The following is a 24,241-nucleotide window of genomic DNA, read 5'->3' as shown; positions in this document are numbered from 1 at the left end:
GATTTAGACACCAATATCATCCTTTTGCTGTACTTAGAACAGGATTTACAACCTAATTTATATTTTGATTGTATTTGGTGTCCATCTTGGATTCTGCAAAAGCCAAGGCAGTGACAAGTGGCCAATCACCCTAAAATTGATCTCAACACCAATATCTATCAAAATAAGCCAAAAAACGATTGTTACCAAACATTGCAAGGTTCACTAGAAATATGCTGCTCTGCCACCGGACTACAAGATATTCTCTGACCTGACAGCAGGTGCTCATTTGACCCATTTCAGGTGTGTTTCATTTCCAAGAATGTGCAGTACGTGACTGCTGGTTGCATCCTTTCTGGAGGCTGATCACATCAGCTGTGCCACTAAAGTTGCGCCCTCTGTCGGTGTTCATTTTCATTTTGGACCTTATTTTTTTAAGGCGTGAGCAACAAACACCTGACTCTTTGCAAAAGATGCCGTTTGATATTTAATGTCCTCCACAAACCAATGCTCGCAGACATGTCCCAAGCTTAATGTCCCATCTGGCAGACCTCCCACATTGAATAAACTTCCTGCCTGTGAAACACCAGAATGACAGTTTATAGTTAGTCGTAAATCGAACTCAGATGACATCTCAAAGGTGAGCTGTTCTGCCTGTAATTTCAGAAGCATATAAATCTTTCGAACAAGTATGCTGCTATTTCAGGACATCTGCTTTCACGTGTCTTCATCGATGTGAAAGTTGATGCTATAAAGATGCTCCTTCCATGGTCTGAACAGATGGAAATCTGATGGTGATACATTTGGACTGCTGTGCAGGTGTGATGGTTAAGCACATCCCTTTCCAACTGCTCTTCATCCAAAAAACAGGATCCATTGGGAACCCTCCTGATGCTTCGTTTAAAGATCTTCACTTGCGAATCAGTGATGATTTCCCATCTACAAACTCATATATAAAGTTATCATATCAATGACTTGTGCATTGATGCAGCGAATACCCCCAAACAAACTGTTCAAGAAAATGCTTGTGGGAATCACAAGGCATGGTTGTAAGCACATGTTCATCATCCATTCATGATTAATGTCCACGTTGAAAGCTTTTGAACCATTCAAACACACTTTGGCAAGATAAATATGTATCATCGAACTGTAGAGCTAATCTCCTATAAATCTCAGCTGCTTTGACATTTTTATTCACCAGATACTTCATTATACAACACTGTCCCCCAGTGTTTGACACACTGTTCACCACCATATATTATACATAATGCAAATGTCCGTGCACGTTTATGTAGGAGGAACACTCCAGACACTGCCATGATGTGTTTGCTGATTTTGCTTTGCAGAAAAATATGATTACACATGCTTTCTGAGTTTTAACTCGATACATAACTTCTGTGTTGTACGCCATAACAAGCAGTGCGATGAACTAAAGTATACATTTAAGTTTACAATGAGCAAAACACGACGGCTCTCGGGTATCAACGAATATCAAGGTCCTGCAACTTTTTGAACTCTCCTCACACCTTCAATGCTTAAGGAGTCAAAAGGTTTTCCCCTTTTGAAAGATGTGTTGGAGGCACAAAAAACGTATATTTTAATGGGATCAGGATACTCACCCACTGCTGTGAAAGATGTGTGAAACCAGCTGGAGACCACATATAAACGAACAAATATGGCACGTATGCCAAACTTCACTGATGCAGGACCATTCTTTATTTTTTGGAAGAAACACTTTTTGACGTGTGTGCATCATATAACATTTAGTGGGTTGATACAATTGCCATTATAGTCCTTTTTCAAAATGGCAGGGTTGCAGGCATGGAATACATGTACAATGAAACTCAGGCAGAGGAAGATATCGCTCGACACATCACGTCTGTCTGAAATCTGCACTAACTCAATCTAAAGGCCCAGTCACACCTTGACGTTTTAGCCAGCGATGGCAACGTATTAAAATGTATGTAAAACGCTGGCTTACGTTGAACTTTTGATGTTTTTTTTTCAAGATTCGGACGTATTCATAACGACTTGGTCTTATGTATAACGCATTAGTAACGGACACAGAACATTTCGTTGTGTTATAGATAACTTATACCAACGAATGCTGAACCTGTTGTCGGCCTACACAACTTATGCCCAACGATAGTCTAACTTCGGCATAGCGCGTTGCACGCATCGCCGACGATGTCGTGACGTAGCCTATTAAAAGGCTGACGCACAACGATTCGAATCATAACTGCCGTAGAAATGGAAGTGTCAACATCGCAGTCACACCTTGGCGATCTTGCCAGCGTATGCCGACCTGAGAAAAATGTGTCTAAAACGTTGGGGCACGTCAAATACGGTATGAGTAAGTTTGGTATACGTGAGTAGAATGCTAAAGTACGCTATCATACGTCGTAGTAAGTAGAGTACGTCAAGAAATTTTAAACATGTTCAAAATTTTTGGACGTACTTGGCGTATGACACACGTTCCGCATGCGATGGGGATAAGTTTTACACACGATATGTGGACGCTTACACACGTCCACAAAGGCTACTTATAAGCTACTCATAAGTCAAAACACGTCGCGGTAATGTCTTTTATACGCGAAACTTATTTCTAACTTATGTTTGACGTGCTTTGAACCAATTCTTTACGTAGTCCCAACACACATTGACGTATGTAGACGTATTCCAATGACGTCTTCCGGTCGACAAAAAAAATAAATGAACGTGTTTCTAACTTACAACTGCCATATAAAGACGTGTTCCCAGAGATTTTGGGAATTGGTATATAAAAATGGTGTTCATAAAAGGGGAACCCAACAGTGTTTTCGAGTCCTTTTTGAGTCGATGTCCATGTCAGCAGTAACAGTATCAGTATCAGTATCAGTATTGGTATTAATAGTAGTTTGTTCATGTTGGCAGTAGTAGGTGAGTGTGAGGGGGAGGGTGTGGGTTATGATGGATCCTCCTTGCGTCCGCGTGTCCAAGGGTAGGAGACATCTTTGCACCATTGTTCGAAGTTCTTCGTGGCTAATTTTTATGGGGCTTTTTCAACAATGAGCTATAGCTTGTTTTTACGATTTAGGTCTATTCATAACGGGTTGGACAAATGCACAATGAACTAATAATGTGCATAAAGCGCTTCGATAACTTATAGATACGGTATACCAACGAATAATTATCGTGTAGCCAGCGTTCACAAACTATGCCCAACGATAGCCTAACTTATCCATATCGTGCGGCAGTTTATCTTTGCCGGTGACGTGGGGTTTGCTATTCATAGGCTGCCACTCAACGATTTAAATGGCTGCATCTCCACTATTGAAAGTAGACGCTTGCGCTCAACAATTGGATTTTTTTTTCACTCAACGACTTTTAAACGGTACCACTCAGCTATTTTCATTGTTTACAATGAACGATTTAAATTGCTGTCATTCGCCTTGTTTTTTGATGCTGGGGTTTGGAAATTTGAAGCGTTTCTTCTGAACGTGTTAAAACGCTCAAACTCGACTATTTTAAATAGACGCTCCCGATGGACAATTGGAATCATAGCCAAGCTAGACATCGAAGTGTGAACATCCTCGTCATGTCGAAGAAAAGTTTGAAGAATGCTGCAAATAAGTGTCCTGGCCGTGGCCGTGGACGCTGACACAAGGACGATCCATTATACCGACGTCTTTCAGCCTATGAGTAACTTAAAAGTAACGTCTGTCGACGTGTGGCAACGATCGCATAACGTGCCAACAACACGTTAATCATAGGTTATAAATAACTTTCGGGTACGCTAAACATTACCTCGGCGTGTCTCAACTTATGATTAACTTACAAGTAGCATGTGTTGACGTCTGTCAACGATCGCAGACCGTGCATACAACTTGTGGCCAGCGTAGCGGAACGTGTGAGTCATACGCCGGCATACGTCGTGAAATTTCAAGCATGAAAAAATTTGAGGACAACCAAAAAGTACAACGTTTAAAGCCAGCGTACAACGACGTATGGCAGTGTTTTTCAGCGTGCTCTCAATGTTATCAAAACTTACCCATAACGTATTCAACGTGTGTCAGCGTTTTAGAAAAAAAATTCAAAAATCGGCATACGTTGGCTATAACATCAAGGTGTGACTGGGCCTTAAGCAACGTAACACAAGTGTGGTGGGAGAGGGAAGGGGGTAGAAGGAAGGAGGTTGGGAGCTGTGAACGAAAGGGGTATGGTATGGAACGATGGGAGAAATTCGTGAAGGGATACATAACAGACAAAAACCACCACCCCTCTATACACTATATTAAAAACATACTTATAATTTCATAATCCAAACAGCACAACATACACACAACACACACAGATATCACAAACTGTTCTCGAGCTATACCTACATTTCCAACCGATGTTCCAGTTCCCCTCTATCCTTTTCAATTTTAAAATATCTATCTGATGATATTTTAAACCTAATATTGTTACTAATCTGGCAGCCATGAACACACAACAGCCAGAGTCCTTATAGATCAGTTATATCGGTAAGTATGTGTTTCTAGGTGGGGTCCCGTCCTATGTTTAATGGGTGATTAAATGTTCGTGCGCTGTGGAGATATTTTGATAGTCAGGGTTTTCTTTTACATTTTTACATCACTTACAACAATAACAACACCTTCGCTCCATCCTGACGCCATAACGCTCGCAGTGGGCGGAGTTCAAGATTGACTTGGCGTCTCTCTCGACCAATCAGAGGGACGCGAGCGAGTTTGCCGTTGGTCGGCCAATGAGAGCCAACGCAGGACAATATTACTCCTCTTCCTGTTTGAGGGGTGGTCCGCCGTGACACCCACCACGCCCCCCCCAGTCCAATCAGCGGACTTGGCGCCCCTTTTGGCGAATCACGGGGGCGACGAGCGCATTTGTGCGCCAAAACCGTCCAGTGAGGGAGAGCGGGTTGGAGGAGGCGGCTCCTCCCCTCTGGAGAAGGAGTGAATAATTGTTCGGCGCGATCCGACTGGTGGGGAGTTGGTTTTTGTCTGCCAGATCGTCCCGGATCGCATGGCCTTGCCTGCTGGCACTCGCTGCCTTGTCCACCCTTCATCCTCCGTCTCTGGTACTTGGAGTGGCATCGTGGTTGCGGGTTCGAGTCCCGTCGGTCCAGGACGTCGAAGACCACATGAGTTGGACAGGTCCAAGATTGCTCTGGTTTCCAGCTCATCTTCCCTTGAGCTGGAAACTTTAAATAAAGACCCGACGGGTCCATTTCCTTGGGTGTGTGTCTGAGTGTGTGCTCATCTCTACGTAGAATCGTTAAGTGCTTGCGTTATTGTACATTGGAATATAGTCGGATAACTCTGCTCTTTTTATGTTCCCTTCCCCCCATTCTAAATAAATCCCATCTTCCTGAATGTCCCAGCTTGTCCTTGTCCTTTCTATCATTGGTTTGCCACACTGCGAATGGGAACTAGGAGGTTTCATTGCTGCTGGAATCGTGCGATCGGCCCGGCAGGATTCTGGTACTCTCCGCTCGGGGTACGACTCGGATCCGGCTCGGTAACGGCCCGGGTCACGCAGATCCTGCCGAGGGTGAATTTCCCCGGTAGTTTGGACGACGTGGGTATTTAGGTAAATTTAAGTTGGCAATTAACCCTATCCCAAGTGGTCGACCTATTGGCGATCTTCGGTCCGATAAGGGACCCGTGACCTTTCGGATTTACCTGAAAGGTACGACCTAAATTTCGGGTGTTCGGTGGAGCCGACTCTACTGCTCCATCCAGCGGTCGTGCTTGCCACCGATACCCGGCCCCACAACAATATGACTCAGCCATAAACACTCTCCTTGGATCACCAATCTATACATTGATAACTCTCTTTGTGAAATATCTCTGCTTCGGTTTCATCATAATTTGCCTTTTTGGGTGGTGCTGGCATTTTACTCACTGGTCCCATCACCATCCATCCTGGTGAAAAAAGAAACTTTCCTGTATTTATTTTTATCTATACACCCTTCATCATCTTCAACATTTCAATGCAATCCAGGTTTAATCACTTGATTAATTATAATATAAGAAGTCCCTGTGTCGGAGTAGTGACCCGTCCAGGATTGTGCCCAATAGCCAAGGAGACTGCTTAGGCAGCACCAATGCTCTGCACACAGTATGGTCCCAATGGATGGATGGATGGATGGATGGATGGATGGATGGATGGAAGAAGTCCAGTCCCCCTCAGCTGCTCCTCATAGTTTAATTTATCTCGCCCTGGATTAAATCTGGTATTTCTATGCTGAACCTGGTGTCCTTCCTCAGATACAGTGACACAACTGTACACACATCTGACATATTTTGACCATGTTGTGAGAGTAAACAACTGTACTTCACCCTCCCTTCCTTCACTACATACATTAGGTTCAAGCTTTGTGTCATCCGCAATGTTTTGAAAGTCCACACTGAACCACACCATCCCAAACAATGATATACCATACACATTACAGGCAATAATGGTCCTACAACTGATCCATGAGGTATCCTGCGACTTGCAATTTCTCAGGCTGACAACCTCCCACTCACAGCCACTCTTTGCTTTCCATCCATAAACCAGTTCTTGATCCAGTTTGCCATTGTACCAAAGATTGTGTAAGTACTAACCCTAGCAGCCCCATTATGTGGTTCCTAACCTTAAGTGGTACAGTATATTACATTCATCAACCCAATCAATAACCGATCATAGAATTCCAAAAAAATTGTTAAACATGTTCTCCCTTGAGTAAATCCATGATGATCGTATTTAATTATTTGGATATAATATTATAATAATACCATTTCTTTCACACCATAAAGGCGCATAGGGCTGCTGAGGCAGTTTCATTGGCAAGCAGTGCAGTCCTGGACGGGTCATCACTCTGACACAGGTTACCCTGAATGGTTATGACCTCAGTACACTGGTACTCATTTCACCGACCTCAGAAGGATGACCGGCTGAGTCAACCCCACCTGGTCCTAATACAACAGCCAACAGGGGCTCGAACAGAGGATACTTTGGTCCCAAGCCAGACAACATAACCGCTAAGCCAACACCAGGCATTTATTTGGATGTACCGTATCTAAATGGTGCCTTATCAGTTATCAGATCCCGAGTCAATGTCTCCCCTACTTTCCTCACTCCTAAAGTTAGGCTCACGGGTCCATAATTCTCCGATACTTCCTTTTATTGCTTCTTAATGGAGTTACACTTGCAACTTCACAATCTTCCGGTACTTGCACCGACTCCAACTAGCTGTGAAACAAATTGGCTTTGTTTCACTTATCTGCTGTGTGACGTCCTTGAACTCTCTTGGATGTATATTATCTGGCCTTGGAGCTTTATCTTCTCTTAGAATTCCGTGCCGTCTCCTTACTGTCTTGCGTCTCACCCGGGACTCCTTTAACAGGCCTATCTCACCTCCTCGACAGATCCTTTCTCTCCATGGTACATCAGCTATCTGTTCTTGCATAATTAAGCAACATAACTAAAACACTGAGCATCAAACACGGTAGCAAGACATACCATTTATAGTCTTTGGAATGATTCAGCCAGGGTTCAAACCGCTGACCTCCCAGACTCTGAGCAGGTGTTCCAACCATGATACGTACTCCAGTAAGTCTGGTTATGTTCCTTGCTATATCTCTGTCAATGTACAATATACACTTGCCTTGTAAGTTTCTTAACTCGCCTCAAATTACTCCTATATTTATCCAAATCTGACTTCAGTATAGTTGTTTCATACCTCATAAATTGACTACTAATAGGACTACGACTACTACAACTGCTACTTTAATGAGCCAAATTTATTACAACATCTTGTGAGGTCGGGGGTAGGATTGGCCAAAATATTACATGAGCTGACTTTATGAGGCCTCATATTCGACTGCAACTGATTACAGTAGGAATTTGCAATTTGCTCATGTACACTTCATGAAACACACATTGGGACATTTGAAATCCACCAACTTAAGGCTAACAGATATGTCCGCAGCGTAGTGTCCATTTAAAGGAATGAAAATAGTTAATTAGCCAAGAAACTAACCCAAAGTAGACAGCTCAAAGCTAAGTATGTTCCCTTTGCGCAATTGTTGGTGTTCTTTTACTGTTCAAATTTCATTTTCACACCTTCTCATGGAGTCGACTGCGGAAAGTTTGGCCCAAGTCCTTCATAGATTGTTTGGCCTAGCCTAACATTTGGCTAATTAGGTTAGAGCAGGCAGTTGAAATTTGGTCTTGGTGCCGACAACAGCTCCCTGACTCTTCGCAAAGAACACTGCAGGATATTTAATGTTCACCAACAAATGCTGGCAGATGGGACACCCAGTTGAGCATACATCTCAGGGACGGCACACACATATTGATTCCTTACGTAACCTGAGAAACACTAGGATGACAGTTTACAGCTGGGCCAAGATTTGAACCTAGGCTAGACAGCTCAGAGGTCGAGTACTTTCACACAATCCTGTCATTTATAACTCATAAAGACCTTCTGCTAATATCAAATACTATTCCTAACTTACCTGCTTCGTCACCAAATTCTCTCCCTGCCTCCTGCCTGATCAGTATATATTACTTTGTACTCTGTACACTTGCTCATTAAAGATTGGCCAATTTTCTGATGGTGATTGTCATCCCGTTAGGTACTAGAGATTGAGCCAGGCGAACTCTCCTTATACCTTCAAAAACTTCACAAATGCAATTAAATTGTTTTACTGCACAACTATCCCAAAGTCCAAATATTAACAATGGACTTGCTTGCGATATATTATGGTCACATCGGCCCCAAGTGCTCAGCCAATTCCACCTTTTTCACGAGACACAGATCATTACTATCAAACGAGTCTCCCACTGCACAACCCTCCTCGTCCCAACTCTACACTTCCTTGTAAGCTTATCTGCAAACTAGCTTTAATTGAAATCCTGATTGAAATCGAGAAATTATCCTCTGCCCTGTATCTGTACCCAATCTCCACCAGGCAGGTTTAAATCCCCCCATGATCATTACTCTTCCCTTTCCACATTCCATTCTCATTTCTTCTTTGAACTTATTATCCTGTGCTTTTGTAATCTTAGGAATCATTTAGTGGCATCCAAAGAGTGCCTTATAAGTCTTACTCTCCCTAACCTCCACCACGCACATTCCTCCATCTCAGTTTCCAGTCCAATATCAGCCCCATATGTTGATAAAATACAGTACTTCGCCCTCTTGTCACATGTTAAAAACTTGTCAGCCTCTTATTCCTGGCTTCCAATTACTCTCACCATGATTCATTATTACTCCCCCCCATGACTACTCTCCCCATGGTTAATTTACTGCAACTATGTCACAGTTCTCACAAGCTACTATAGTTTTGAATTCCATATAATTTAGACTCCTGGTATTGGTGGAGAAAATTTATTAACTCCTCTTTTCCCTGTATTTTTCCTTAATGCCAGTACAGAGCAATTCATCTGTAAGTGTTATCACTCCCTTTGTTGCCTCCATTCCCTCCTCCAGTCTATAGACCTCCTCATTCCCTTCTCAAATTCCATTTAAAATCTCCCTGCCCTTGTCGTTTTTTTGGACTCCATGAATATGTTCTGAAAACGCTCACAATTTCCCCCCTACAGTACTTACTAATTTCAATACCTCGTTGGCTGCACCATTTTTGTTACAAGAGATTAACATCAGTTGTTCTGCTGATTCACTTTGTTTCCAGCTCTGTTGTTTTTTGCATTTTTTTTTTTGCATTTCATTTCATTTCGGTTTATTAAAGAAAGCATCCTTGGTAAAGACAGTCAGGAAACTGATAGATACAAGGTTAACATCAAACAACAATAAGAATCATGTTAATAACAAATGTAAAAGTACCAAGATCATGAAACACAATTCAAACAAATATTATACATGTAAATGCTATATACATCTACATAACAAAATTAAGCATTTTCATAAAGAAAAAGTTATTGTGGAATTTTTATACATTTGAGTCTTACGCTGAGGTCAGTCAAGAAGTTGAGCATTTCTGAGTTGAATATTATGTCTAGACAGAGATTTACGGGTGGAAGGAAGAATGAAACTGATGATCAGACTTCAGAAGACCAAGTCCCAAACACAAGAGAAGCTCATTCTTGCGTTCACTCAACAAATGTATATCAAAATGACTAAGTTGTTGCACGTAGGACTGAATAGATGGGAACGCAATAAAACGAAGCGCGCCTGACTGGAGTTGTTCAATATCATCACTCTGAGCCCTTGTGATGCCAGAACCCCCACACGGGCACACCAAACTCCAGAAAAGGGCAGATGAACACTTTGCTATTTTTCGACAAGATCAAGAGCACTCGCACCGAATTTCTTCAAAGTACAAAGAACGTAGAGTCGTCGTGCAGCAAGAGATACCATCTGCTGGACCTGACAATTCCACCGTTTGTCACTTTGTTTGTCTGTGAGCAGGATATTTCAAAAGGTTATGAAGGGATTCAGCTGAAACTTGGTGGAGAGGTTGGGTGTGTGATCAGGAAGAATTGATTAGATTTTGGTGAAGATCCAGATCCGGATTCGGATAGGAGAATTTTTTAATTTTTCCAAGTGATTCTTTACCGTTGAGAGATGGGGCCAAAAACTATATATAGCATGACATCTCAAACAGTCCTGGATGGATTCAGACAAAACTTGATGGATTAGTTGGGTGGGTGGGTGATGATAACAAGCCAATTCGATTTTATTTCAGGAATAGATGCAGATCCAGCCTATCAGTGGGATAACCAGAGAGTTGGTGTCAAAGCCACCCAATGCTCGCCTGTTTATACGTTTATCGTTTTTAAAAGACTAGTTTAATAATATTTTTTTTATAAAGCATTGCAGTGAAGTCTGATTCAAATAATTTTAAAGCAATATATGTATTTGTATGTTGTAATCAGTAAAAATAGTGTGGTCGATAAAAACATGAGAAAGGAAATAACTTGCACCATAAATTTTAACATTTCACGCTCACGCTCACGCGGGGGTATCGCTATAGCTCTCTCTTCTTCGAACAGGCGAGCTAAAAACGTCAACTGTTCAGCATGGCAGAGGTACGCGTTCTACCAAGTGTCATTCTAGTTCCCTTCGTTGTTCTCACAAGAATGTCAGAAAACAACCTCACAACCTCTTGCATCCAGTATACTGCACAATAACGTGTACTTATATTTAAACTCTTGAGAGTAAACTTTTCCAATTTAATTCACTCCTTCATGAACAACTACCAACATCTCCCCGTCATGATCAGACCCGGCCATTCTCCACTATCCATCACTTCATCCCCTTCAAAACCACAATCTATATTTTCACATTCCTCTGGCAGAATGGAGATCGAATAGACATATCCAATAATTTCATCTCCTTTACAGATCATCTCCATGGTTTCCTCCTTCCTGACTGCCCGTGCCCTCGCCTCCCCACTACTCCCTGTCTGTGGCTTGTCTCCCCACCAACTGCCTACCTGCTAGTCACCTCCCGACTGCTCACCTGCCTGTGGCTTCGCCAACTCGCTCTATACTTGCGTACAGCCTCGCCTCCCCCACTGCCTCCTACCTATGGCCTGCCTTCCCAATTTCTGCATGCATGGGGCCTCGCCTTTCCTGTGCCTGCCTGAGTCCTTGTTTTGCAAGTTTTGCTTCCCAGCGGCCTCATCACTCCACTGCCAGCATGCACATCACCAATGTCTTCTTTCATTTTACGTGCATCTGCCTCCACAAATCGCCTTACTTCTCAAAACGTAGTCAGTCCTCATCTACAAACTTTTTGTTTAGACCAGCATTTTTACTCCTAAGATGTGCTATTTATTTACACTTAATGGAGTGGAGAATTCTCTCCATCTCAACCGCCCCCAATGCTGTCCACATGCAACGCCCCTCACTCTGCATGTAATCTTTATCCATCCCCTTGCTTTGCTGAGGGCCCATTTTGCGTTGAGCTTTACTGACTCATCTCCAGACAATCATCTTTTCGATTCATTTGTCTACCCACGGCACACCACGGTGTCTAATCTTGATCCATATTGCTACCTTAACCTCAAATGGTCGAAAACATCAATCATTAAAGAAGAATAACCAATGGATACCAGAGCAAAAACCACACACACAATGAATACTTAAAACACGTGTCAATCACTGTATGGCTTACAATACATTTACTCATCGAGGCTGAGATACATCTCAACAATGTGCTCCTTGAAACAACCCAAATACCGACTATTCTGCTCCCAAAACGAATCTAAACGTAATATACTCACAAGTAACAACATTTCAACCCACAGCACATTAACCATTTTCAAAACGAATAAAACTTTTACTTTTCTCTTCTTGTTATACAAGGAGCCACAATTTGCAGGTCCTCTCGATGAAAATCCTCCAGATTTCCATTGAAATTGTCACAGATCCAATAACGATTTTATGTGGTTATACAATCTGATGTGCGCCTTAAAGAGGAAGATTGCTTTGAAAAACAGTAAGGTCTTTAACGTTTATGATCAAGGGAAGGCTGACGGGAAGAGTCAGGTTAACATCCTTGACAAACATCCCCAATAACATCCCTTTGGGGCGCTGCACACTTGGGGATGTTCGCTGATGCAACACAGCGCTACAAGACTGTCGGCGACAAATATTGTACCACCTGGTTTTGTCGGAGAATGCCCCGCACGCTACGCGACTGGTGACGACATTACTTTCGTAAAATGAAATGGCGATGAAGAAGAAATGCATGGAGACCATGAGAAGGATGAAAGCTCTGAAGTCTGCTGCTTTGGCACTGGTGCTGATACGTTGCCGGTGTCTTGCCGAGAGAAAGTAGTAGCTGGGGCTGGCTTCGGGAGCATTCAACGAACTTGCTAGTGGAACTTTATTGCACACACAAACACACTCCTAGTAGGTATATGTCGATGTAATTTAAACGCAGAGACTTTGTCATTTAAAGTTTCAAGAACACAATGTGCTTAGAATAGCACCGTTTTATTGTATTTGGAAGGTTTGTTAAATACAAGAAACAAGGGCAGGTTCAAGTTACGAGATTGAACTTTCATGTTTGGGCTTCAACTTTCATAAAAGCTACAATTACATATTTAATAAATTGCTGCAGAAAGTGTGAATCCCGTCATTGATGCTTCAGCCGGAAGATACTGAAAGCTAAAGTTTAATTGGTCAATACATGTTCAACTTTTACCGTAGTCACCGACACACCTGAAAAACTACTGACGACGAACTTCAACTGCCAGGCATTACACGATTATCAAAAACTGTCTCCGAAAATCTTCTTGCGTTGCGTGGGAGAGTGTGCAACAGCCCCCAACGCATTGTTATACCTCTGAAGCACCAGGAAAGCAGTTTTTTTTCAGATATTATTTCACTTTTGATTCAAACCCAAACGAGACAACTCGGATATGAGCTCCATTGCTAACCCTGGTGGTTAAAAGTTATCAAAAAAGTTTTGTATCACTTCCATTACAAACAATGCTTTTTCAACACATTTTCATGTATTACCTTTTCCCATTGGCGTTTATTGTTGAGTACAGTCACCGTCATGGAAGGCTTTGCTAGGTAGCCATTGTTGTTAAAAGAAAGGTCTCGACCATTCCACGAAACGTTATGCAGGAACCTGTACACACCACGCGCACACACAACAATTGATTACAATGGGTTTCTCTGAAGCCAGGCTGCACTTGGCATACATGGCACTCAAACAACACCTGATTTATCAATAGAAAATTAAATACTTCCTTTTGAGTGGCCCTCATAGTGCTATAATTCTGTAAAGTCAATCGATTATGGCTAATAATAAATGGAACGTTTGAGAGCCTTTGGGTATCATTATTTTTCGTGTGAAATCAGAGTGTTTACTCACGACACACAGGAGAATGCTGCCCACGATGGGACATTGTCATTTGATTTCACAATTGCCGCAGTCTAAAGGGATTATAAAAGTATTATATTTAAGAAGATTCCATCTAATTAGGATTAATACTGCAATCCCTCCAATTTCAGCAACTGTTCGGCAAAATATGCACTACCCCGTCGGCTGTCACATATATGCTGTTCCATCTTGGGCAACCTTACCTTCAATGTCTTATGTTTCAAAACATATCTGAGGCTGCTAGATCACCCATAGTCAATGGTGGATTTGCTTCCTGACTAGCTGTTTTTTTTTTTTTTTTGCCCCCATGCTATCCCATTGTAATTAGGGTGACTCCAAGACAGACTAGATATTAATGCGGGCAGGGGTGGAGGCTGGATTTCCATGTATGCTTTATTATTCCATAGTACTAACCTGGAATGTCTTTTCAAACAGTAGTCCATGTATATATGGATGAGACATTTCAAAAATTATACTCTAAATAGCCACAACAATTTGAACCCACACCATTGTACTAAAGCCTCGAGGATTTTCTGCCTTAAACCCCAACCACCACCTATGTGGTTTGTCGGGCAAATTTCTCAAATTGAAGCAAATAAATAAAGCCAGTTGTAAATACTTGTGAAAATTCCAATCCAACCAATATAGCACCCTTCTGAATGATCAAGAGGTTCTGCAGAAGCAGTATCATGGCAATGAATATGTCGGAAGTTTCCATTAGTTTCATAACAACAGTCAAGCAAGAATTGCTAATTTGGCCAATGGACCAGCAAGTAATGAGTTATCTAGCAAGGAGCCAGGACAATGTGTATCTGGTATGGCACTAGATTACCCCCAGTGCACTGTTCTTCCCTTGATTTGTGAGGAAGCGAGAACCCCGCCCATGAGGAGCTGTACCGGAGTAAGCCCTGGAACAATGATGATCCACGCGTTCCAGCTGAGGAGAGTGTCCTGGCACTGTATGTTCTGTTCTGATTCAAATGGACTGTCGGGAGAGATCGACTGACTGCTGGAAAGACAGCTTGCTACCGGAAAGATGGTGACAACCAAAGAGATGGTGACAGCCAGAGAGATGGCACGGGGGCAAGAGGGTTAGCAGCCCTCTTCACCAGTGCACTTTTAGGGCACACCATTCATCTCGTAACCAGCTGTAAAAGAGCAAGATACCCTCAGGGCTCACCGAGAGGGGGGCAGGAAGATGAGCCCACCAGAATGACTTTATGCAATGACACAGACCGGAAAAGGCAACAAGATAGAATAGCGGATGATTTGAATCAGTACAGGACATGCAGTTGTGAAAAGACTTTCATGCAGCAACTGGTTCAAAGATTCACCAGACCAATGCAGGGTGCCGACGAGATGAGCAGCGCAGTCTACAATGTGAGGAAGAATGTAAGGAATATCAGGAAATGCAGAGCCGAGAGGAATACCACAGTGCTCTGAACACCTGTGCTCAGTCATGTCTGTCACCAGGTATGAAGATAACCAAAGAACGCATAAGATGGCTGAGAATGAATGATGGAGTGTAGAGACAATTAGACGAAGATCTGTCCAAGATTAATCTTAAAGGTGAGGTGGGTGCAAAGCTGGAATCTTTCTGCATGCTTGTACATGCAACGAGTCTGAATAGTTTCATTGAAGAGAAGAAGGCTTCTGGACAGAGGATGAAACAGGCAAATCGGAGGTAAGTCAAGAAAGGTGAGCTGAGAACCCAGCAGAGACACCTTAAGCAAAGGTATAAGATGGCAAGTGAACAAGAGAAACCTGGCCTGTTACTATTAAGCGACATCAAGGGGAGAGCATGCATTTTGAAGCCAGGTATGGGTAGATGCAGATTTGGATAGAGTGCTAAAAATGCAGTCATCCAACAAAGACCTGAACTAATTATTTGGTCTGATGTGGTAAAAAGGGGTTATCATCATTAAGCTGACAGTACCATGGGAGGGAAATATGGAATGGGCATATGAAAGGAAGTTGTGTAGGTATGAAGAGGTAAGAGAAGTGTGTGATGACCGTGGGTGGAATTGTGATGTGCTACCAGTGGAAGTGGGTTGTGGAGATTTTGTGGCAAAGTCTATGTTGAAGTACCTCAAGATGATTGGAGCGTCATCTAAGCAAGTCAAGAATACCGTGACACAATTACAGGAAACAGCAGAAATAGCCTGATTGCGAATCTGGAGGCAACGGTGAGTGCAGAGTGATTCCATTCACATATAAAGGAAGGTCTGGTGTGAATATATATTTGGTCAATGATATGTGGTGGTGAGCATGTCGACAGATGTTGCCTGGTGGTGTATGCACAGAGGAGCTGCACTGGAGTAGGCCCCGGAACAGTGATGATCCACAGGTTCCAGCTGAGGAGAGCGACATCGAGGAGTGTCCTGGCGCTGTTCAGTTGCATGCAATAATTTTTCAAGCTCACTCTACCCAATGTGATCACAGTGCTGAGTTGGTCAGCCTCTGTAAAACTTCAACGTCATCATTGACAATAATTTCCAGTCTGTCTTTTTCCACGACCCATGTATGCCGCAGTTCAGAAGAGCTCTGCATTTCTCATCCTGACTCCCCACCTTCGCAACTATAACTTTTCATATAATATCTGGTAATAATCCAAAATACAAATAGTGGTGAAAGCTCATGAGTCGATTTGATGACCGAATTTAGTCAAATTATCAATAGGCAATGAGCAGAGCTACACCTTACATGTGAGCAGATCTATGCCTTCGAGTGCACTTTTATATTGCACTAAGTGCCCTCTTACTGTGTGTTTGCTCAACTTCTAACCAAATAAAGCTTGAATTGAATCCTTACCTTCCAAACTAATCCCGCAGTTTTGCAGCTTATACTCAAGAATGAAATCAGCTCTGCTTCCACCACCAAATGAATGCCTTGTCTGCAAATGCTTTGGCAGATTAAATAAATATTGTGAAAAGATCCACCGAACATGCTGCATTTGCTGCACCAATGTGACTCGATGGAATAGTACACAATCTGCATCGCAGATGGAGTACGGTGGCGAGACCATTTCAAGGAGACCACATTAAGCTTTGGTAAATAAGAGATTGGGAGCAGTGATTGAATATGAGGGTGAAGGATTTCATTTTGGCTCTGCTGTGTCACTATCGCTTGAGTCATGTATGGCCAAAGGTAAGCGTGCGTGTAGAACACCATGGGTAAGCAACATGTCCATGTGCCGTTTGTACTCGCACAGGTCCGACAGGATACTTACCTTTGGGCTACGGCATCTGAGTTTGAGTTTGATTCCCGACCAGACTTGTAAACTACTTTGGTGCATCACAGGCACGGTGATCCATCGAAGAGTGCACCATCCTCCTTTCGTTAGATTGGGTGTCCAGTCTCATAGCATGGTGGACGTTAAAGATCCCACGGTGTATTTCCTGAATCGTCGGCCAGTTATCAACGACGATGAACAAATTCCAAATTCTTGTCATAATCAGCTGCAATCAATCCTCATGCCTAGCCAGCGCGTTGGTGGAAGACTTGGGTCAAGCGAACACTCTCGGAGCTGCAACCAACCACCAAGAACGTGGGATTAATGGAGGCATTAAAGTAGCAGCAGTGGTAGACTCCTCTTTGGGCTGTAAATTAGTATCCGCTCGATTTTCAGCAAAACTAACTGTCGGATTGGTGCTTTTCAGGCAGGGAGTTACATCACAAAGTGGACTGTTGCTCAGATGGACAGTGAAGTGGTATCTGGGTGTCCCATCTGCGAGAGCTGGTAGATGATAGGTATTCCACCCTGTCTTTTGAGGAAATGCAAGCGAGGTATCGTTGGCAACGAGGACAAATTCTTAGAAATTCCTGTTAAAAACTGCAGATCGTAGGTTGTTTGACCTTTTGGGATATTCCTTAACACAATGTTATAATCCTTGTTATCTCAGAGTGTAATTGTCTGGGCAGTAACTGCAACACTATTATATAAACAAATTCACACTCCCGGGTGTTCACAAGTAATATGTGACCAGTCATCGTTAGCCAAGAAGGGCAACCCACACTCGCATATGCATGTGGGTTTAACAGCAACTCGTTGGTTAAGTTTTTAGGCCACTTACAATGCACGTTTACATTTTCGGGTTGTAAAGTGGATAAAGTAAAGTAATGCTTCATTTGCACCTGATTTTGACTCTGTGATGTGGGTTTTTGGGGGCACGTACAGTCAGAAATATTTCACAGTGGCACCTGTTTATTACTCATCAAGTGAGCAATCGATAACAAGGCAATTCTAATTGTGATGTGTGCAAAGACCACCATTGCAGATAAGGAGCCACCGACAAAGAGTAAATGGAGAGAAAGAAAACCGAAGGGAAAGCGATAATGACAGTAGGGTTGGTGGGTGGGGTCGAGGGAAGTGGGGATTCGAAATGCCATTACTTTTTGCATCCGTAAATGGCTCCAAAGTTCGGAAATGAATGTAGAATGAAAATAACACGATAATGTATACAATGTCAAAACAACCAACACCAGAAAGGTACTTGTGCTGATAACTTTCGCAGCTGCAATGCGAAGGGTTGCGAGAGTATTTTTTGTGTGTGTGGGAGGCGTCTGCACTAAAGATGGTGAGGTTCCTGGAGTGAGGTTCCTGGAGTGAGGTGAGGATTGAAGTGAGGTGTCGGTTGAGAATTGGCGTGCAAATTGGAATGGGAAGATGCCGCACAAGCTCCCGAGGAAGGATGTCTTGTCGGCAACGAGGCAGGTGATCTGAGCCACGGGGGGGGGGGGGCATGCACGAAGCACTCGCAGCGTGCTTACTAAGTTGTTTGTTGAGTGGCATGCATGTTGTGTCTAATGGCTAAAAGGAAAGGGTTGAAGTGGAGGTCAGAGTAAGGATTGAAGAGATACATATTAGACCTAACTACGAGTCCCATGCAACACAATTCGTCCCGTTTACCTGCTCGACATGAGGGATGGACTAAGTACACGAATATTAAGGCAGTTATTTCAATCGTATATGTCTTAGATAGTCCCTGCCATAGGTCTAGTGGGTAAAAAGGGGAAAGATGAATTGTGTGGAACTTTTGTAGCAAGCTCTTTTATTTCTCTTATAGCCTCATTTAAACCTTTAAACCATTTACATGAACCATGCAATCAACCAAACAAGCAAGCAAGCGTGCCACAAAAATAGGAATGAGCAACATGCTACGAGCATTTCTAGCATGTTCACGCTGCAGGTGCATCCGGCCAACAGTGCACCAGTACATCGTTTTGTTGGAGTTTGCGTGCCCATTCCCGATTCCAATGTGTGTGCCAATTCCCAACCGCCACCTCACCTCAGACTTCACTCCACTTACCAAACCTCACCATGTTCACCGTAACCGCTTCCTACAACTGGGAAAAATACCCCTGCAACAACCCATACTAACATGCAGCTTTCATTCATCCATTTCACTACGAGCATAACGTGGCACTCTGCCCTCACCATGAACGCCACGTGGCAATCGACACTCATTACAGATTGCCACCTTGGCCGCATTGCCACCACCTCTCACGAAGAATGTCAAGACAAGAGCACCCTGCTCTACAACCGCCTCATGCCTGCTCCAACTGCCTCATGGTCACCAAATCCACACCGAAACCTCAATGGGGCCCAGAGGGGACACAGATCGAGCTGTTCCAGGGCATAACACTGGGCATAAATGTGCATTGCGGCTTATGAGGGGACCTGTGGGTAGCACAAGTATTTCGCTACGATTCCAGATTAGAATGAAAAGCAGCACACGTTTGGGGTCGGGCACACGTCCGAAGACCACAGCTCCATGGAAAGCTCAGAGCGCCGATCCGTGCCAAAGTCAGCGAGTGACTGAGCCAGTTTCTGGTTCCGAGGCCTGATGGGGCATGGCTACGGCCGCTGTGGCCCAATCGGGGAGCAGGATTTTGCCTGAGACTTGTCGAGATCTGGTCCTCGGCCCTCCCTTCGTCCAGGCCCATAAAAAGGGCAGAGCGGAGTCAGTTTGCTCACTTTTGGGTCACTTTTTTTGAGTCGCTCTTCCAGTCAAGCCGCTCGTGGGTCATTCAGTTAGCCTGCTCGCCTGCACAAGTCCATACTGTTTGCCCTGCTCACTGGTCACTGCTGCTGCTGCTCGCCTTAGTGTTCGAGGCTGTTGGTCCTGCCGCTGAAGGAACATGGAGCCGGACAGGATTGACAAGCAGGCAGTCAGTGAGCTGGCCAGCACAGAGCGAAAGGCGATGAGAGTCCACATAACTAAGCAGGGAGGGGGGAACACACACTACTGCCGTGACGTGGAGCCACTCCATTCGAGCGATCCCCAATGGTAGAGACATTTACACTTACAGATATTTACACAAACTGAATAGGGACTTTCTCCTTCTGCATCTTCTTCTTCCATATTTCTTTCCATCTACCTCGTCTACTGTGGACGCATAAAACAGCATTGATGCATGCGAAGCCTAACTGTTCTTTTACCGGCCGAACCGAATGAGTGAACATACTGACTCGCATTCACATTTTGGTCTTGCACGACGCTGCACCCCCCATGCCGTACACTACACGTCCCACTCCCACATCTTAGACCTAATCAGTATTCCTCCCACCTACCTCTCCCTCAATGTTCTGGGTTGCATTGGTCTGCCAACCGTGCCCGGTATTGAGAGGTCATTTACCCTCACCTGCTTTCAATCTCCCTGGGCAATATCTAATCTTCCTCAGGTTTGTGTGCATGTGTGTGATGGCGCCTGTCCTAGCATAAATTAAGATTGTAGAAGGGACATGGGATAACTCTGCTCTGTATCTGCTTTTGGAAGATTGCTTGTCTTTTGCCACAACCCACAAATTCCTTGCTTTCCCTGCTGTACATACCAATAAATACCATTCACTGTGCCACATACTTTTCCTCGTTTTGGATGTGAATAAATCCCCTGTGTAGAAATGTTCACAGCTCGTTTTTGTGTTTACCTTCATTGGTCCAGCATGGCTCACACCCCAGCATAGCCCATTTATTCCCCAAAGATTTGCTTTACAGCCGATAATACTTGGCAGCTCCGCTCAGCTGCACCTGATCAAGAAGGTAATCTGGTTAACACAAGTACATATCGAGGGAGTGTTCCCCGATAATGAGGTCATGTGACTCTGAGGTAAATGATTTTTATTAGACGGAGGGCCCTCAGTCACGTTGTCGAGTTATTGCTGTTCACGGTCGATAATTAGCGACCCGCCGCATCACGAAGTTATTCACGTGTGACGGCCTACTGTTAGGGTTCTGGTCAGTGTGGTGGGAACCTGAGGTAGTTCATCCTTTGTGGCCTCCCCGCGACCACAAATATACATGACTGGTCAAAAGTTTGAGAACACCACCATTTTTCCAGTTTTTTACTGAAATTTTAGCAGTTTCATGTTTCAATGTATTCTGAAATTAAAGCATAGAACAAATAAACAATTGCAGAAAAAAAAAATCATGGAATCGTTTTGTTGAACAAAATTTAATCCAAATTTTTGACTCATTAAAGTAGCCACCTTTTGCAGATATAACACCCAAACATACTCGTGGCGTTCTTTCAACAATGGAAATTAAATATTATTCAGAAAGTTCTTCCCAACACTGTTGCAGAAGTTCCCACAAATGTGTTTTTTTATTTTTTTTGTATACCCTGTCGAGGCTCGTATGAGAGCTAACACACAACGCACAGCAAGGGGGCATGAGACAAGAGGGGTGGGAGAGGGAGGGACAAAACAGTGGGGAACAGACACATTAGGAGATCTGTGGAAGGGAGAGGGATGGGACAGGGAACATGGGGAAGAGAAGACGGACATTACAGGGACTTTCAGGAAGGAAAGCAGGGGAATTAAAAGAAGTGGGCTTGGGTGGATTATCGGGGGTAGAAAAGATCGAGGATTTGGATGGGGGATGACAAGAGGTGGTGGTGAACAGCTATTTTGAAAGCCTGGAGGGAAGAATGGGAAAGAATAGAGTGAGGGAGTTTATTCCAAAGGCGGGAAAAAAGAGGAATGAAAGAGTGAAGGTGAGCAGTGATTCGTGATTTTGGTAGTTCTACCAGAAGGGGGTTGTTGGCGGACCTTGAGCGCCCTGTGGAAATGTGGTGGGGACAAATCACAGACAGAGCAGGGGGGGCAAGGCTGGAGAGGAGACGGTAGAAGACAGAAAGACCACCAACCAACCTGCGGTGATTGAGTGAGAGGCCCAAAGACTCAGCTTCATTGCGGGAGATGCCCATGGTCCTAAATGCCCTGGTTTTGACAGTGTGAAGCCGAGAAAGGTGGGAGGCAGGAGCACCAGCCTAGAGGGGAGAGCAGTACTCCATCAGGCTACGGACAAAAGCTTTGTAAGTGGTCAGGAGCTCAAGAAGGCCGAGGAAGGACTTTGCACGACGGAGGATTCCCAGTCGGCGACTGGCTTTGGAGCCGAGGTTGGAAATGTGACTTTCCCAGGAAAGGTCATGGCAGATAGTGAGACCCAGAAGCTTGAAAGAAAAGACTTCTTCCAGAGAATTGTTTAGAAAGTGGATGGGGGAGGGTTTTCTAAACGGTCCTTTCGAAGACACATAGTGAGAGTGTGAGATTTGTCTGGATTGAAAGACATGTTCCACGTGTTGGACCAGTTTGTGATTTTATCCAGATCTGCAGTGAGCGAAGAAGCTGCTGCTTGCCGGTCTGAAGGATGACAGATGGTACGGCAGAGGGTGGAGTCGTCGGCAAAGAGATATAGAGGATTTTCCAGAGAGTCGGAGAGATCATTGATGAAAACCAGAAAAAGAACAGGGCCCAGAATGCTACCTTGAGGAACTCCAGCCTGGATAGGAAGAGGGGATGAAAGAACTCCATTTAGGGCCACACATTGACTGCGACAGGAGAGGAAGTCTGCGAGCCATGAGTGGAGATGGCCTTGGATACCATGGGAAGAGAGTTTGGTGAGTAGGGCAGGGTGCCAGACTGTGTCAAAAGCACGTGATATGTCCAGGGATACGGCTCGGATTTCCTGTCTGGCATTGAGGACCTCCATCCATTGATGGGAGAGCAGAAGCAGCATATCCAGGGTAGAGTGACCTGGTCTGAAACCAAATTGATGATCGGAAATCAAGTCATTGGAGAAGAGGAAGGATTTCATGTCTGAAGCGATCATGGATTCCATAACCTTGCTGATGATTGGGAGAAGGCTGATTGGTCTGTAGTTGCAGGGATCTGTTTTTGCACCTTTTTATGCAGGGCAGTGATGTTTGAAGATTTCCAAGCAGATGGCAGATGACCTTGAGCAAATGAGAAGGTGAATAGAACAGAGAGAGGGTGAGCAAGAGCAGAAGAGCAGGCTTTGAGGACACATGGGCTGATGCCGTCTGGACCGGTTGCAGAATCTGATTAGAGGTTTGACAGCAAGCTCTCCACCTTGTCAGGAGAAAAGGACACAGAGTCCAGGGACAGTTGGGTGCGACTGGGTAAGGTGGGTAGAGAAAGTGATGGGTTTCGAACACAAGATTTCGCTGCAAACACCAAGTTTAGGCATTCAGCTTTTTCACGTGTGGTATCAGCAGTGCGGCCATTTGAGGTAAGGGAGGGGATGGACGGGGAACATACACCAGAAACAGATTTGATTAGACGCCACAAGGATTTTGAGGAGGGAGAGAGGTTTGAGAGTTCAGACTTAAGATGAGAAAGATGTTGTTTTCTGGCTCTCCTGAGGGTAGATACACACTTGTTCGAGCTTTATGGAAGGAACTGAGATTGCCCTGAGTTGGGTTTGCTTTCCATGAGGCAAAGGCAAGTTGTTTCAGGACAACTGCCTCGCCACAAGCTTCAGGAAACCAAGGGCAGGAGGAAGGGTAGGAGAACTGAAGACGAGAGGGGATAAATCTGTGCATGAGGGAGAGCAAGTTTCTTTGAAAGAATTCCCAGGATGAGTTGATGTTTGAGAAAGTAGCGATAGGAGACCAGTCTATAAGTGTGATGGCTGCTTAGAGACCCTGCCAGTCGGCTTGAGTGAAATGGCAGACTCGACGGCGGTGAGGTGGTTCTCTGATGACAGCCAGAGAGATGTCCACTTTGACAAGCACGTGGTCAGAAGACCCGATTGGAGCGGAGAAAGAGCAGCAGATATTGTCAGGGAATATCCGGGTCGGGAAGTTGACCGATTGAGTCAGTCCCAATGATTCGCAGAAAGCTTTTGCTGATGTGCCATGACAGGTGAGAGAGGTACCCACACCTCGCCAACTGGCATGATGACAATTGAAGTCACCACATAAGAGGAAGAGAGAGTTTGGATGAGAAGATAGAAGATGGTCCATGTTTTCGGATAGTGAGGTGTAGATGGAGTCATCACTATTAGGTGGATGGTACAGTACACATATAAACATGAGGTGGGAGTGGAGGGGAAGCCGTAGCCAGAGGTATTTCTGGGGGTGTGGGGGAGTGAGAGCAGTGCATGG

The 24,241-nt window shown here is 44.1% G+C and overlaps 1 protein-coding gene across 2 annotated transcripts in view; it reads right to left on the bottom strand.

Moving 5' to 3' along the window:
* Positions 1 to 24,241, bottom strand: part of LOC147024197 (glutamate receptor ionotropic, NMDA 2A-like) — a 354,309-nt gene that overhangs the window by 302,317 nt on the left and 27,751 nt on the right. For both annotated transcript variants that reach the window (XM_085883870.1, XM_085883871.1), the window contains exon 3: positions 13,462 to 13,576. In XM_085883870.1, coding sequence (XP_085739996.1) covers positions 13,462 to 13,576 — 115 coding nt within the window. The remainder of the gene's footprint in view (positions 1 to 13,461; positions 13,577 to 24,241) is intronic.

Source organism: Eptatretus burgeri, chromosome 6 (genome assembly GCF_056783735.1).
Source record: "Eptatretus burgeri isolate ZD-2024b chromosome 6, Ebu_testis_v1, whole genome shotgun sequence".
NCBI classification, from domain to species: Eukaryota; Metazoa; Chordata; class Myxini; order Myxiniformes; family Myxinidae; genus Eptatretus; species Eptatretus burgeri.
This window is presented reverse-complemented; position numbering and strand designations above follow the sequence as displayed.